Raw genomic sequence first — 18,073 nt, 5'->3', positions numbered from 1 at the left:
CGGACGTTGAGACATGGCAGATCATGGAGGTCGTATCACGGTGCTGCACTCGCATTTGTCTTAGTGAATTCGCCCCTCAGAGTGTTCTGGTGTTAATCATGAGGCGGTCAGCTGGCGGTCTGTTTTCAGGGAGCTGTTCTACGGCCTGCAGAGACACGATTGTGATGCATGTTTAGATTTGTATAACCAAACAAAGACTTTGATGGAAACACCAGCTTTTGTTGAAAAAGCAATGAATCTTCTCTCTCCCTCCTTTTCCGTCGGGGTGTGCTGATCACCTGTTTTTTATTCAGCATGCTATAATCGTGGACTGTTTTATCTGGACTCTACTTGTCTGGAATTACCCATCATGCACCCCACCTCCACCCCCCACGCCAATGAACAATCTCCAACCTGGCCACCCCCGTTTCCTTTTACTGCCATGATTGATTCTCACCTTTTCCATTCTTGCCGTTCACCTCATTAGCCAGCCCCCGTCTGCTCGTTTCCTATCTCGCCTCCCATTCCTTCCTACATCCCGACGACCCCCCCCCCCCCAACTTCCTGTCCTGTCGTCTCTGGAGCTGCAGCCGACTCAGATTCCTTGTCTCTGGCCAAGGCCCCCGCGCTGTTCTGTAATTAGTATGGAGCATAATAGAGAGGGTTCCTCATCAGCAAAGGTGGGAGGAATGGGGAGGGGAGGGCACTGCCGCCATCTACCCATCCATCCATCCATCCGTGAGTTTAATCAGCGACACACAATAGGATGTCACCTGCTCCCCGACACAGCCGCTGCATAGAAGCAGTGATGCTGTCACAAACCATTTGGGGCGAGGCGTCTCTTCAGGCCCTCCTCTTCCCTCCACGGTTGTCTCCGTTAATTTGGTCTCCCTGGGAACGAGGAAGAGGGAACCCGTGAAGAATCAAGCTCATTTAGTCGTGTTTATTTATTTATTTACGGAGGCTTATCCGGCATGTTCTTCTTTATTGGTTTTCCGTCTGAATTCCCAGAGGAATCATGGATATTTGAGGGCATGAATGTTTGTTTTCATATGCTGTGTGTGTGTGTGTGTGTGTGTGTGTGTGTGTGTGTGTGACTGTGTGTGTGTGTGTGTGAGTGTGTGTACACAGTATGTCACAGACAGGTTATCTGGCCCTAGATCACTCCGACCCAGGGAGAGGAGAGCAACATTTAGTCTCCCAAACTGCATCCATTGTGGTTTGCTTACGTCAGGATCTGAAACTATCAGGACTATTTAACAGTCCTCCGCTCATTTTAAGGGTCTGCAAATTTGTTTTTTCTGATTTGATGAAAACAGATTGAAACATTATTTTTAGCAGGCGATGTCGGCAGCAAAAATGAAAACTGCATAAAATGGTTTCAAAATGATCTGCAGGGACATAAACTAAAGCTGAAACAGAAACACACATACATGTTTGTTTAACTGAATTTATACGACCAGGAGAAAGTCAAGGATTTCTTCTTCACACATTGTTGAATTGCCGCTTTCTTTCTTTTTTTTATTTTTTTTTAACAAATGGATTTGGATTTTAAAAAAAAGATATAAAATGGATTTTTGAGTCTTCTGTCACAACAGGTTGCATCCAATGTTTTAACACCACACATTCACACTCACCCATGTGCACTGAATCACCCACTCATTTACACTCTCGCCACACACGGCGACACACAAGTGACAATGAAACACATGTCTCAGTGTCTTTTTGTCTTCTTGGCAGGATCCGTGGACACACACACACACACGCACACACACACCGTGTGGAGCCATGGGCTGCGGCCTGCGCAAGATGAAGCCAATGTCGGAGGAGAGCAGTCCGGGGAAGATTTACTCCACCCTGAAGAGACCGCAGGTGGAGACAAAAGTGGGCGTGGCCTACACCTACCGCTACCTGGACTTCCTCATCGGCAAAGATGGTAAGACTCGTTCAAATGTGCTCAAAGCGACGTTATGTGGGGACACGACTGGTGTGCTTTGGCGCCGCCCAAAGATCTCTGCGTGCTGCTGCGACATGCTGTTAACATTTGTTGTCAAGCTGAGGGCAAAGAAGCAGCCAAGCGTTGGTCATTTCTCCTGAATTGACGCGTATAAGACAGGCGAGTGTGCTCTGTGAAGTTATCACACTCTTAGATTGACTTTCAAACTTCTATTTTAAGGTTGTTGGGTGTATGTTAGGAATCAAAAACAAAAATATTCATGCATTATTCAGAAGCGTTGATATCACATGGTGTCCAAAGATATTAACATACACATGCACTCAGTGACTTCAGATCAGATTCAACCTGTTGCCTTCTAATTGCTGTCAGCTTGTTTCATGTGTATCAAACAGACGTCTGCTTTCTGCCTTGCTCTTGTTTATTAATCAAATGCTAAAAAAAAAAAAAAGCAAATGTGGGAGTCCAAAGGCGGTTTATACACTGTGTGTTTAGATGCAACCTTAAAATCCCTTTGATAGCTGAGGGAGTTTTTCTTCCAAATAGAGGCACAGAGTTGAACAGTATATTGCAGAATTCGTTGCTATTGATCAGCGGTCCCTGCAGCCTCTTTCTGCAGATATGTTCTGGTCATTTTCCCCTGCAGGGTCGTAAAAGTCTGAATTATTGGTCCTTCCACATGCACAGTTTAAATCATATGAATAGGCTCAAGGCTTTCGGCATTGTGCTGCCTCACACCTCTGCGTGAAGAGACGGCAATATGCCTCACACGTTTAGCAAACGGCTGCAATCTACAGCTTTGTCCTGAGCTGAATCTCTTACTGACTAATGTCTCCTGTAGTGGGATTAATCTGTTGACTCCTCTCTCTAAAAATGCCATTATAGCCGCGTATTCCCAGTGGAAAACCACAGAGCACTCACAGGAGATCTATCACTGTACATGGAAGAACATCACACTTTTTTTCTCCATCATGATTTTGTGGTAATGATTGAGTGTTAATTAGCGCCTGCTCCCTGTCTAGCAGCCACTGTTTGTAATTTCTTTTCACAAAATTAGTCAGTCATGCCTCCGCGTTGTGCTAATGATATAGAATTTTCCAACCGAATCAACACCAAACAGCCTGCTGGCAGCCATCAATTATGTATGGCAGCGTGTCCAACTCTTCCAGGCATGCAAACAAAAGAGGACGGGGGGGGGGGGCAAAGATTTTTTTTGGTACAAGGTCGCAGGTTTGATCCTCGCAGAAACATCTTTCAGGTCGTCTCAGTGTGCAGTTGGTGAGATAGCAGCCGGCTTAGTAAACCGGCTTCCTCAAGTAAAGTAGGAAGGTGTTGCTCACAGCCAGACTTTATCTGAGGCTCCCTGTGCTGGGGAGGAACATATGGAAATGAATCAGTTAAAGATATAGCATCCCTCCACACACACACACACACACACACACACAAGACAGTACACACATGCACAAATACACACACAGACAAACAAGGCCAGTGGAGCCCCCTCCCCTCCCTTCAGTTTGAGGTGTTTATGAGATTGAGGTGGGTGTTGCTTCCTGGAGTTGTCGAGACCTAAAGTAAGACTCTGGAGCATTTGCATTTGTGTGTGTGTGTGTGTGTGTGTGTGTGTGTGTGTGTGTGTGTGTCGGTGTGTGGAATGAAATATAAGAGTTAGATTAAATCAGATTCAGGCAACTTTTGTTGAGATTCTAGAGACTTGTTTTTTGATGCTATCTGGAGCGGCAGTAGCTCAGTCTATAGGGACTTGGGTTGGGAGCTGGAGGATTGTCGGTCCCAGTCCCATTGAAGACCTGTTGCAGACCGAGTCTCGGTTATTGGTCTGGTAACTGGAACTAGAAGAGACAATAGAACTAACACAAAACTAAAAGGAGGGGAAAGTTGGGAGTGAAATGTAACAGGTGAATACGAAGGAAGATGAAAATGTAGCTGTGTAAGAAACCATGTTCATGGGGTTCACGATCTTTTTCCTGCAGTCCCAAAGTAGCAAAGAAATAAATGATCATAGTTTTAAATCCTCTAAAATGATAAATAACTTTTGAACTTTCTGGAACAATGTTTCTGAATCGACTCCAGAACCAGAAGCCTTTGCAGCAAATTGGCCGCACGCTGGTTGTCGTTCACATATCGAACCTTTTCTGCTGCCTAATGAGACGCAGGCGGTTTATTTACATGAATACAAATTGGTTGTGTACCTTGAATATCAATATCCAAAGAACTGATAATGAAGCCACAAAATAACCTGAACTCAACTAACTATTCTGATGCAGTAAGATAAAAAAAAAAGTGACCTCTCCTTCTTCTCTCCATTTTCTGACTTTGTTTTCACTCGTGACAATGTTGCACATAAACCTGAAAATAAAAGAAAAACAAATATTTGAAAAAGGTTTTGTTCCTGCATGAGTTGAGTTAATAAGAATCCAAACAACAATGCCTCAATCAAAGTACGCAGGTCAATTTCAATCAACTAATGAAGGCTCCAAAATGATCTGGGAAACAAATTATAGCTCGTCTTGAGAAGTCCGTTCTTGAGAGCATTTTTTTTTAAGGTCTCGGTCTCAGAATCGAAACTTTTTGAGCGGCAGCTTTGTCGACAGAAATCAGCACAGGGGTTGAGGTGGAGGGAAATCTGAGGTCAGGTGCAAGAGCAGGATTGGATTTAGGTTGATTATATTTAACAGGGTCCATTCAAAGGGGAAATGAACGTGTGCGGGAAAGGTTTCTATTTGTATGTGAGCGACAGAGGAGAGTCGTTGTGCTATATATAGCCATCACTCGGTTATTTCTGCTCATGACAGTTATAGCTGAATTGATGGCGCCGGTTCGGTGGGGGTGGGGAGGGTGGGGAGGCGGGTTGGTATCAGCAGTGGAGGAGGACAAGCGGAGAGGGAAGGGGGGGTTTGGTGGTACGGGAAGCAGAAAGATGTAGTGCGTGGCGTGTTTGCTCTGACAGTTGATTAGTCTCCATTAGTTTGTCAGCATGACTGGACGGGATGGATGAAGGAGCCCGCGAACGTGGGCGTCCGGGACCCACACGGGCATTTACAACCTCCCTCGTGTGGGACCTGACATGAGGGCGGAGCTTAGATGGGAGGAGGAGCTGTGTGTCTGGCTCATGGCCACGTTATTATCTTGAAGTCATGGTGCGGGGGTTGCTACTTACTGTAATCAATTTCCTCTTTCTCTGTCTCTCCGTCACTGTCACCACGCCTCTCTATGTTTCTATGTGTGTGTGTGTGTGTGTGTGTTACCCATAGGAGAACGTAATGCTTGATAAATCAGAGTCTGTTTGGTGCTGAAATCAGCAGATTTTAGGGTAAAAAAAAGGTTAGCCTGTTACTGGCTGTATCAGGTATGTAAGAGAAGGTAATGATTCATGTCTGCGGCTTTTTCTCTACAGGAAATATTTTAGAGGAGGCATAGATTTTGAACATGAGTCACTGCAGAGCTTTAGGGGTTTTTACATAAAATGACTGAAACAACCTTTATAAATAACGTTTTTGCAGATTTTAAGGAGCTTGCTGCCTCACTCTTTTCTTTTCTGCTTTCTTCAAGCCAGGCGTTTTGTAAGAACTGTTCAGGCTTGTTTTCAGTTGATTGTTGTTGGGGTTTTTTTCTTGCTGTCTTTCTTTCTACATACATCTGTAAAAAAACATCCCTCCTACCACTTCCTGGACAGACAACAAGACGCACTGTATGTCTTACATTGTTCTATTGAAAAAAAAAAAGACTGAAACAGTCATTTCATACATGACACTGACTTTCTGCTTGAAGCTCCTGTGAGGAACTTTCAGATAGTTTTGACACAGAGTGATATTTACAATGAGGCCTCTTTAAAAAGCTTCAGAAGTAAACTAGACCATCATCAGCATACAAGTTGACTTTTATGTATTTTTCTGTTCTAAGCAGGGGCGTGTCCAGACTTTTTGGACCATCAAAATCAAACTCTGATGTTGGTTGCAAATCTGTCCGTTCCCGTCACAGGATTTATTCCGGCTTCATCCTGTCCAACTGAAGCAGATCCATTTGTTATCACAGCCAATTTGTGCTACGCTCAGATTGAATATTGAATGACTGGATTACACAGGAAGTCACTTGTTTTTTTGTTTTTTTTTACAGGAACACCAGCATACAGATAATCTGACAAGTCAACATAAAATGTGCTGGAAGGTTTTTGCATTAACAGGAAGGATTTCTGTCTTTGTTTGACACCCTGTAACCTCCTCGGATGACCTTGCATGACCCTTTTTGCACAGGCCTCCTGAGGTAGACTGATCTAGCTCCTCCTCTGCTGCACACGAGGGGCTTCACTTACTTTATAGTGAGTTGTGACTCAAAAATGGATCCACGTTTTTTTGGATCCCGTGAAGCTTTTAGTCGTGCCAGAGAGAAAAAAAAATCTACATTCAGAGTGGGTGCTGTTCTGCGTGAAGGGAAGGAAATTGTTTCTTTTTCTTTTGACAATTTGTCCAATTCAGGCACGATTTTCTGTGTCAGTGTGTAATTTTGTAAGATAACAGAAAGTCCTTTTTTTTTTTTTAAACAATAAAGCCAGTTGCAGAAGGAGCATGTTCTGCATCAGCATTTTTTAAACTGAGAACAAAATGAAGGGTGGCCTTTCTGCTTCCCCTTCTTCTCGCTCTTCTTTGGAAATATGCCCTCGTGTTGTTGAGCTCACTTCTCTGTGACTGCAGCACTGTGAATAATGTCTGTAATAATTTCTCACCACAGTGTTTGATCATAGCTCTGTGCAACTGCCACCACAACCGGCCCACAGGCCTCTAACCAGCCAGCTGATGTACAAAAACAACGACTTTCTGTCCAGAAACACTGATGAAAGGAAGAGTCAATTGTCGGCAATGAAAACCATCTGTGTTTAATATTAGCCTAGGACAGCCAGTTAGCTGTTAGCTCGTTGTAGCTTAGCTAGTAGCTTTATTGGTGGTCTCCCTGCAAGCATTCAATCGCCTCTGAAGAGCCACTGGAAAACAAAAGGAGAGAGTGTGTTTGATATTGAGATCATGACCCGACGGGGAGCTGGGAATATCGCCTCGTATAGTGGTGTGAGGCGATGTGGAAAAAAGCCATTTTAACAGTAACACAAGCACATCGGAGCGGAGGGGGGGGGGGGGGGGGAGGGCGGGGGAGGGCGGGATGTGTGACTTTAGGCGTATGTCCCCCCCAAATGTTAAAAATGTCGGCAGGAATAAAAATCATACTCAACACATCGAATATCCGCAACAGGAAGGTCGGAAATATTGAAATTATGATGAAGATGTCGCCCTTCACATCAAAGCCGCTGAGCAGACACACACACACACACACACACACACACACACACACACACACACACACAGGGTTCGATATCATCTCAGGATCCAGACATGTCATTTGTATGCAAAACCCCCTGAAGCCCAGGGTCCCCTTGTTAAGATGAGCTTTAGCAGAGGCGGCAGGTGAGTGACACGCAGGAGCAGCCTCCCCCCCCCCCCCCCCCCCCCCCCCCCCCCCCCCCGTCCCCGCTCCCGTCCCCGTTCCCGTCCCCGCTCCACTCCAGTACAAGACGGAGCCGCGGGAGAGGTCAGGAGGAACGCCGCACGCCGGAGTGGCTTTCCGAGGGGAGATTAGTCCTCGGATGGTGGCGGGGGACGTGTGGAGGGGGGGGGGCTTGGATTTATCCCCTGGCTTCAGAGCTCGAGAGGTGGAATTGAATCGCAGTTATTGAAGGGGAGAATGACATTGAAGACTGAATTCACGGTCATCTGGTTTTTACATTATATTTCCATTATAGTCCTGCTGCCCAGGGTGTCTGCGCAGCTCAAACCAAAACAGGATTGTAAATTAGATGCAGGCAGTCAGGTGATGATTATATATCAGAACAGACCCATCCCCACCCTGATCCCTCCTGATGAATGTGATTACTGGAATAGTTGTGAAATATGCAGGAAAATCCAACGTAGAGAAGCACCAAATCACAAATATTTCTTCATCCCTGCACTGAAGGAGAGAAGTCTGGTTCTTTACTTGGTCAGTTTATTGCCCCAAAATGTTATCGACCTGTTTTATTTCTTTACTTTCTTTACTTCCAATCAGCTGCCGGAGCGCATTTTAAACAACGCTAATTAAAGCCCTTAAAAAAGCCATCACAAACACAAGTTGTGAAGGAAATCCTGAGAATGACAAACTGAGACTCCTCGTCTCTCGTGCTGGTTTAAAAGTGTTAAGTTGTGATTTAAACGTCAGTTAAGTGGGGACCAATCAGATGAGCTTCTCTCGTCTTCTGCCGACTCTTTTACACCAAAGGCAGCTGATGTCACTCACGCACATTTTCACAGCACCGATGAGGAATCACGAGTGAGTTCGGGTTCAGTATCTTGCCTAAGGACACATTGGACGTGTGGTGGCAGGAGATGGGGAATTGAACCTCCAACCTCCGCTGTAGAGACGACCGACTCTACCACTGAGCCACATATATTCAGAGCATTTCTGCACACATTGAAGCATAGTTCAGCTTCATTTTTATCATAATTTGTAATAATCTTTTTGGTGGGAGGGGCTACACGTCTAATAGTAAATAAATAAAACTCTTTAAAAACTAATTGTACCTACACATAAGTAAAGAATGGGAACATAAGCCCCCTCTGATTAATATGCATGAGCTGCCGTCCATGCTGACAGTACAAATTCAGTCCGGTGTCGCTGCTTCTTGTTTCTGGCTGCATCCGTACTTAGCTGCATACTAAGTGGATGCTTCTTGCATTGTTTGGAGCCCAGTCAGGCAGCAAAATGCCACGCCATCGTTTGCTGAGACAAAGATGTCAGGGCAGCATTTTAGGCGGGTGACAGAGCCGGAGCTCAGCAGGTTCCACTCGATGAGCTTCAAACGGCTGCAACTGCTGACAAAGTTTTCAGCAACAGGAAACTGCTCGGTTCCTTCCCCTTTCTCTCTCTCTCTTTCTCCCCCCCCTCCCCCCCTCCGTCACTGTCTCTGTCTCTGCACTGTGGTTAAGATTGGCTTTACTTATAATGCTTCACATTTTGTGCAGACTATTTCCTGTGTCTGAAGGCTTTGTTATTGCAGCTAACTATGCTGAGCGTTTTGTGTGTTGTTGCAGCCGATGCAATTTCCCTCGCTCTGAGTTATATATTCCGCTTAGTGAGATTTGAATGTTCCAGCCTGCAGGACAAGTGTGCGACAGGTTTCCCGATTGGGCGGGAAAATAAGTCAGAGGGTCACGAACAAAAGAGGAAGCAAAAGCGTAAAGCAGAGATAGATTGGATGTTGGGTAAATCTTCAGGGGTTTGTTGATTTGTATCCGAAATCCCCTCCAGGATGTCTGAGATTTTGTAATGTTTGCACTTTCTAAAACAACCTTGTGCTGGTGCTTGAGTAAGAAAACACATCCTGAGGGTTTCTGGGTTTTTTTGTTTTTTTTTTAGATATGAAAGTTTCTGCATGTGGGTGGTGATCCTCCGTGCGTCATTAGATGAGTAAGTGAGTGTCTTGAAGAGAGAGGAAACGAGGGGAGAAAGACAGAAACAGAGATAAGAGTCTGTGTGTGTGTGCTCAAGTAGTTTGCGGACATGTTTTTTTTTTTTAGTCTCAGAAGCTCAGTGTGAGGATCTGTGTGTGTTTGTCTTGTGTCCGGTGTGTTTGTACACAGCTGTTTTCTCCAGCGCGCCTGCTTATTGCCTCCTCTAACCTCTCCTCCGCTCGTCTCCTGACAGACAATCCGCTCGAGCGCCCCCACAAAGCTTTATTGGCTCTTATTGCCATCTCACAAAGATCCAATATGCCAGTATTGATTGTGTTGAAATGCAATCAGGGGTCCACACAGAGGAGAAGCAAACAACCTAAATTTAACCAAACGCCTCCGCCGGCCTTCTGCCCGGCCCTGAGAGCGCCTCCCAGAGAGGAACAAATGTATTTATGTGTGTGGAGATGAATGGAGGAGCGTTCACGTGGACGAGGCTATTGTTAGACGCTCTCCTGAGAAGAATGTACAGGAAGTGACCTCAGCCTCGACCTCACTTCCTGCGCAAGTGGGGCGGTGTGGCGCAAGGAAAGATTGTTTTTGATCTGAAATGTGTGTTAGTGGACAAAATGAACATTCTTCATCTGATACTTTTACTTTCTGCTTGCTTTAAATAGATGTTGTCAGCTTATGTTTATAATGTATACTCAACAAAAATATAAACGCAACACTTTTGTTTTTGCTCCCATTTGTCATGAGATGGACTCAAAGATCTAAAATTCATTCCAGATACACAATATTACCATTTCTCTCAAACATTGTTCATAAATCTGTCTAAATGTGTGATAGTGAGCACTTTTGCTTTGCTGAGATAATCCATCCCACCTCACAGGTGTGCCACATCAAGATGCTCATCAGACACCATGATTAGTGCACAGGTGTACCTTATACTGCCCACAATAAAAGGCCACTCTGAAATGTGCAGTTTTGTCTCACAGCAAAATGCCACAGATGGCGCAAGCATTGAGGGAGCGTGCAATTGGCATGCTGACAGCAGGAATGTCAACCAGATCTGTTGCTCGGGCATTGAATGTTCATTTCTCCACCATAAGCCGTCTCCAAAGGCGTTTCAGAGAATATGGCAGTACATCCAACCGGCCTCACAACCGCAGACCACGTGTAACCACACCAGCCCAGGACCTCCACATCCAGCAGGTTCACCTCCAAGATCGTCTGAGACCAGCTACTCAGACAGCTGCTGAAACAATTGGTTTGCATAACCAAAGAATTTCTGCACAAACTGTCAGAAACCGTCTCAGGGAAGCTCAACTGCATGCTCGTCGTCCTCATCGGGGTCTTAACCTGACTCCAGATCGTCGCCGTAACAGACTTGAGTGGGCAAATGCTCACATTCGATGGCGTCTGGCACGTTGGAGAGGTGTTCTCTTCACGGATGAATCTCGGTTTACATTGTTCAGGGCAGATGGCAGACAGCGTGTGTGGCGTCGTGTGGGTGAGCGCTTTGCTGATGTCAATGTTGTGGATCGAGTGGCCCATGGTGGTGGTGGGGTTATGGTATGGGCAGGCATCTGTTATGGACGAAGAACACAGGTGCATTTTATTGATGGCATTTTGAATGCACAGAGATACCGTGATGAGATCCTGAGGCCCATTGTTGTGCCATACATCCATGAACATCACCTCATGTTTCAGCAAGATAATGCACGGCCCCATGTTGCAAGGATCTGTACACAATTCTTGGAAGCTGAAAATGTCCCAGTTCTTGCATGGCCAGCATACTCACCGGACATGTCACCCATTGAGCATGTTTGGGATGTGCTTGACCGGCGTATACGACAGCGCGTACCAGTTCCCACTAATATCCAGCAACTTCGCACAGCCATTGAAGAGGAGTGGACCAACATTCCACAGGCCACAATTGACAATCTGATAAACTCTATGCGAAGAAGATGTGTTGCACTGCATGAGGCAAATGGTGGTCACACCAGATACTGACTGGTTCTGAGTCCCCAGACCCTCAATAAAGCAAAAACTGCACATTTCAGGGTGGCCTTTTATTGTGGACAGTCTAAGGTACACCTATGCACTAATCATGGTGTCTGATGAGCATCTTGATGTGGCACACCTGTGAGGTGGGATGGATTGTCTCAGCAAAGCAAAAGTGCTCACTATCACACATTTAGACAGATTTGTGAACAATGTTTGAGAGAAATGGTAATATTGTGTATCTGGAATGAATTTTAGATCTTTGAGTCCATCTCATGACAAATGGGAGCAAAAACAAAAGTGTTGCGTTTATATTTTTGTTGAGTGTATATAACACCACTATATGGACACGTTTATTTATTTTTATTTTTTATTTAACATTTATTTAACCATTGAGACGAAAAATCTCTTTTTCAAGGGAGACCTGGCCAAAAGAGGCAGCAGCTAAAAACACAAAGGGAGACAATTTACATCACATTTTGCATTATAATGGGACCATCTATGAGTCAAATTGGACTCTGGGTTGGACTCTGGGTTAGACTCTGGGTTGGACTCTGGGTTGGACTCTGGGTTAGACTCTGGGTTAGACTCTGGGTTAGACTCTGGGTTGGACTCTGGGTTAGACTCTGGGTTGGACTCTGGGTTGGACTCTGGGTTGGACTCTGGGTTGGACTCTGGCTTAGACTCTGGGTTGGACTCTGGGTTGGACTCTGGTTTGGACTCTGGGTTAGACTCTGGGTTGGACTCTGGGTTAGACTCTGGGTTAGACTCTGGGTTGGACTCTGGGTTAGACTCTGGGTTAGACTCTGGGTTAGACTCTGGGTTGGACTCTGGGTTGGACTCTGGGTTAGACTCTGGGTTGGACTCTGGGTTAGACTCTGGGTTAGACTCTGGGTTGGACTCTGGGTTAGACTCTGGGTTGGACTCTGGGTTGGACTCTGGGTTAGACTCTGGGTTGGACTCTGGGTTGGACTCTGGGTTAGACTCTGGGTTGGACTCTGGGTTAGACTCTGGGTTAGACTCTGGGTTGGACTCTGGGTTGGACTCTGGGTTGGACTCTGGGTTGGACTCTGGGTTGGACTCTGGGTTAGACTCTGGGTTGGACTCTGGGTTGCAGTTTGGTGAATTGACTAGATGCTGTCACCTCACAGTTCCTCATCTGCATCCAGGTCTGAAAAAAAAAAGATCAACTTAAAAGTCACTTTTTACATGTGTAGAATCATGTGACCTGAAAGTTTGATTTCACCTGAGAAAATGCACACCTGACATTGTGAAATGATAAAGGATCCATGTGATCTCTCGCCCAGGTGAAAACAAACAATCATCAAATCTGACTTTTATTCACAGGATGAAATAACAAGGCACACACTCGCAGCACGTCTTGCTGTGAACTACGATGAATAACTATGATTTGTGAGCTTGGTAATGAAATTCTCCGCCACCTGTCCTCTGTGCAAAGTTATAATTTACACCTTGTGTAAAACTGTGTGTCCTTTTCAAATCGCTCCACACACAGGCAGGAGGCTGTTGGATTATTGGTTTACAAAAGTCATGAATTCATTTTGGGCAACAACACCTGATATTCAGCAGCAGTTTGCTTTTTCTCTTTTCTGTCACGGCTGCTTTTAGTCATTTTAAAAGCAAACTTTGATCTGATGAGTTTTGGAGCATTCGCTGGAGCTTTTCCATTCACGACACCTTCATGTGGGCGTTTGTTCTTTACAGTTATATATAAAGTTATATTTACCTAATAACTTGGTTCTTTTACCCATCCCCCTGTTTTTTATAGCCACCATGCACTCATTTACTTTTGCACAGTAACCAGATCTTTTTCCATGGTTCAGTGAAAAAAAGCAGCCCAGATATAGTTGTGTGTGTCTTGACATATTGCAACTTCACATTTAGTTTTGATTTCCAAGAAGTCCCTAATTTTCTTTAAAAATTAAAAGCATTTCTTTAGAGGCAGGGATTAAATAATTCATAGCTTAATTTAAAAAAAAAAAAAAAAAAACAGGTCTGAAATTCAAAACAAAAATGTATTTCATTGCGTTCAAAATCAGGTCAGCAAAAAGGTCAGAAGGCACAACAGGGATCTGACTGAATGTAAAGTCAGGAAGAAGAAGAAGCAGGGTTTTGTTGTCTCATTTTTCCACTAAATAACAGAAAGATACAGAGGACTCGGATTAATGAGGAGTCTTGATAATGTTATCAATATCAATAAAAGTTAACGATCCCCATCCCTACATCTGTTTTCTCTGAGTCATGTCATTTTTCTTTTTCTTCATGCATAGATGACAGAGATCTACAGATTTCCAAACAGGCCTTTTTGCAGACACTTGTGGTTTCTACTTATGCCAAATCTATTCCCACTCCCATTTACCAGCTCCAGCGGAGACTTCCAGATCTTCTGAAGTTCTGCGAGACCCTCCCACCACTCTGAACGTGTTAGGAGTTGGAAGCCGGACATTTTTCAAAGGCGTGTTTGAAGTTTTCTCTCTCGTTAGTGCGGATTGGCAGGAGCAGCGTGGCTCTTTTCTCCTGCGCTGCCTCCTGCTGCTCGACTGCTTTTCAGTTAAGAATCAGCTGCACCCAGATGATCGACCAAACTCAAGACATCAATAAGAGTAAAAAAAAAAGAGAAGCTGTTCTCTTTAAGTGTATTTGACAAATGTGGGAGAAATACATGGACAAATGTTTGTGGAGCTAACTCAAGCTGTGCTGATGAAAGCAGCATCTTCCGCAGCTCCGTGAGTCACTCTTCCTCTCGCTGCGACTACAATGGCCCTGCAGACCTATAATGTGATTTGGTTCCTGCAAGCATTGACTAACAATTTTCCCGGGGGCCATTGTCAAACAGAAATAGAGAAGCTTCAAACCTGCTTGTGTTTTCAACCCATCACATCAAGGGGTTGGCATTCAAAAAGTAAGACACTGATTGGGGTCAATTTGCGTGCACATTACAGTTTGATTGCACTCGCACCCGTGTGGGATGCAGAGAGCGATTTGTTGGTGTGATGAATTTGCGGTCACGGAGGAGAGACGAAGGAAAAGCAATCACGGTTCAATGTCCCCAGCTGCAACAAGGACGTGTAATCCTCCATTCTTCTGTGACGACGGCCGATAGCAGCTTGATAGGCAGTTTGTGCTGCATGATGATATATAAACACAGTGCAGAAGCCTTCACCTGCCGGGGACTTTAAAGTGCCACCTTCCCGTGTGCACTGGTCCCTGCAGTGTGTCTGAGGATGTTTCAAGGATTTCCACCTTCCAAAACATGCATTCGAAATCAGACTTGGACATTACCTCCAACCCAGCAATCAGCTCTTAGACATTTCCTACAGGCACACATGGTGTCTCTTTTAAATGACACACAGATGCACATCCTACCTCACGTTTACACGATTTGGCTCTTCGTTTACACGACAGCAGCGTTTGATTTACGGTGGCTAAAAAACTTTAGCTCTCAACTTTTGAAAACAGCACAGTTTCCTTCACCGTGTAAAAGTGCAAGTACGTGGTGCATACAGCGGCTTTACTCACCTGCACATTTTGGTTCCAGTCAACAGGCATGATCGAGTGGTGCATCGGTGCGTCTCTATGCGTTATGTCGCAACGGTTTTATGTTTTGGAGTTCAACAGGGAAGCAAACCCTGGTTTCCTGTGAAGAGGTCCCGTGATGTCTGGCTTATACATCGTACTTTGAGAAGTTTCTCTGAGTGCATAATAAAGCCAAGAATGAATAGAAGCACATTTCAAAGCACCTTGCTTACGGTGGTGCGTTTGAGTCTCCGGTGGCTGTGACAGAGAATCAGAATAAAAACAACCTGCTAAGAGTTTTTTCTCTCTCTTTAAAACAGTTTATAACCAGCACAAGTGATGAACCCCTCTCTAGAATTTAACTAAACTTGTAAAACTCCCTGAAAAAGAAAAAAATAAATGTTGCTGTCCTCACCAGGGTCACTCGTTTGCTGCTGCAGTTTTTGCCCCCGTCGACATGTAGGCCCAAGCTTTCCCCGTAAGTCAGCCTCTTGTGCGCAGTGATTTTGTGCACGTCTTTTATTATTCTCCCAGACCAAACACAAAGACAGGTGTCACAGAGGAACAGTGGGTGTTTAATTATGAAACAGATATCACACCCGTACACTCACTCCGTCATAATTACACATCAGTCTCATGTTTCACTCAGCCCGTCTGGCTCTTTGAGTTCGTCATTGTTTCCTGTGAGTCAGATGACAATGGTGGGCTGCAGGTTCATGTGAAGAGAGGCCACCTGTTGCTCCGCAGGGTCTCCATCTGCAGAGAGATTAAGGTGTGGGCTCTGGTGCGGGGGCCGTCTATGATTTGAGTTAATTACTTGTGAAGAGCCCGGGTGATGGATTAGCTCTGTGTTCCTATTAGCATACGCTCTCTCTCTGGCTGGATCCCTGAGGCCCTCGAGTGCAGCCCAGTGAAACTCTTGATTGTCTGAAAACATGCTCCAGTATGTCTCCACGAGCACGAAAGAATCCGATAGTGTATTGTTTTGCTTTGCAGGGCTGAGTTAAGTTTCTTTTGAAGCTTTATGCTACACGTCATGATCCCAGAGAAAGACCCCAACCCAGGAGTCAAAATGGCTTTAGACCTGAGTCCTGAGTCAAACCATGTTATGGAGCTTGACGACATGGCGTTGAGGACCAAAGCATCTTGTGTTGGGATTCTGTTCAGGCACTTCATGCATAACAGACCCACATAGCAACTTTAAACTGCTAAGATCTGCAACAAACAGGTCACCAGAGCTCCCGTTCAGCGTCACAGTCAAGAGCAATTTGCAAGCCTGAAACCATTTCACACTTTGTTGTTATTTTTAGGCTGACTCGTCGCCTTGTGAGTGTGGAACAGGGTGTCTCTGCGTTTTGTTAGAGGAGCCTTTTAAAGGAGAAACATGTTTTTGTGTTACACTGACGGTAACAGTGAAGCGCTCTGATCTGATTCTCCAGTCAAACGTCTCACGCATTTTAAATGAAGTTAAAACATGGAGTAGTAAAGGGTTCGCTCTCTGTCCTCGAGCACACCCTCTAATGTTGTTTGATTGTTGAGACTTTAATCATTTAGTTACTTCAAACCAGAAAAAGTAATACGATTGGTTAATCAAATTTAAAGAGACACACACACCAAAATGGAGCGTTCAGAGAGAGCTGGTTTCTACGGGGTCACAAACCTCCTCTGCTGCTTCATTCATGTTATCTTTGGACCAAAGCTCAGAAACGCAGATGTTTCATTGGTTTGAAAAGGTGGAAAAAGGATTCTCTTGAACATTATTCATCCCTTTTGATTAGATGAAGGACAAGAGTTATTCCTAACCAGTCGTGCGGCTGACCTCACTGATGAGCTGACGCAGTGAAGCAGTTTGTCAGGAGGTTTAAGACCCGACTCGGCTCATGCTCTTTGCCTGTTACTTAATGTGGTTTTGGTTGACCAAAAGTTAGGGCGAAGCATTTTCCAAAATGGTCCGCCATCAAACATGTTTTCTCATTTAGCACTTATTTTCATCTCTAAATTTGACACCTTCATTAAGTTAGAGTTGTTTTATCTTTACGCGCCCTCAGCAGAAAGTTCCTGTGTTACTTGTCGTCGGAGACAAGCGAAATGTTACATGTTGAACTTCCCAGATGTTTCCTTGAGTCTCGATCACATCACATCCAGCAGTTAATGGTGATGTCCCGGAGCTCGCTGTGACACTCCTGCTCACACCCACGCCTCGCCTCGCCTCGCCTTCCCTCCGCACTGACACTGAACCTCTCACAGCCAGGTAGTTTGGACAGATTTCTGCTTGCGGAGTATCTGAAGTGACACGTCGGGTTCTCTCCCCTCTCGGCTCTGCTGGAGTAATTGAAGAGGCAAACACAACTCTCAGTGCAGACATTTTCGACGGCTGAACTGGAGGAATGTCAAGGGCTTACTGCTGAGTGTGAGAGTCTTTTTAAGAAACTGTGTGTGTGCAACCCCCCCTTTTTTAATGCATGTCTCTCCCCCTGTGTGCTTTCAGAACATATCACAAAAACTCAGTGCTGTTGCTTAAATATTGTACTAAAAAACAGATCTAGGGTGCATTAAATAGACCTGCTGTGATCACGTACTTCCACTCCATAATACTTGTCAGCTGCTGTAATTAGGGAGGTTCCTCTGCAACCAATTTCCTTTAAACAGTTATTTAATGACAGACTAGTCTAAAGGTAAGAAAACCCAGAGACAACCATCAAAATTGAGCACCATTTTGGGGTTTTTTCTGCAGGTAAACAATGTCATGATCAAACATCCAGGTGCCTTGCTGAATGTGGCGACATATTGCTCTGTTAGATCTGCCAGTTTAACCTGACTCAAACACGCTGCTCCTGGAATTTGTTCTCTGTGCTTGTTTACATCCGGGCTGCAGAGCGAGGAGAGCAGGTCCGTTCACTTAAACTACAAACCTCGGACTGTTTGAGCACAACGTTTGACCAGCATTGAGGGCTAACACATGAACATTCCTTGTAATAATCTGGACTGTAACTTACTCTGCAGATTCGACAGCGATCAACATCCAAAGTAACAATGCATTATGATGTTTGCAAGTTTAGATAAAAATGCTGCTTCTGCTTTTAATAATAATAATACATTTAATTTG

At 44.8% G+C, this 18,073-nt stretch overlaps 1 protein-coding gene across 3 annotated transcripts in view; it reads left to right on the top strand.

Moving 5' to 3' along the window:
* The window catches only part of rftn1b (raftlin, lipid raft linker 1b), a 112,026-nt gene that overhangs the window by 13,401 nt on the left and 80,552 nt on the right, over positions 1-18,073 (top strand). For all 3 annotated transcript variants that reach the window (XM_079344203.1, XM_079344205.1, XM_079344204.1), the window contains exon 2: positions 1,720-1,915. In XM_079344203.1, the coding sequence (XP_079200329.1) occupies positions 1,768-1,915 (148 nt within the window). In that variant the 5' untranslated portion in view covers positions 1,720-1,767. The remainder of the gene's footprint in view (positions 1-1,719; positions 1,916-18,073) is intronic.

Source organism: Symphodus melops, assembly GCF_947650265.1.
Source record: "Symphodus melops genome assembly, chromosome: 5".
NCBI lineage: Eukaryota > Metazoa > Chordata > Actinopteri > Labriformes > Labridae > Symphodus > Symphodus melops.
This window is presented reverse-complemented; position numbering and strand designations above follow the sequence as displayed.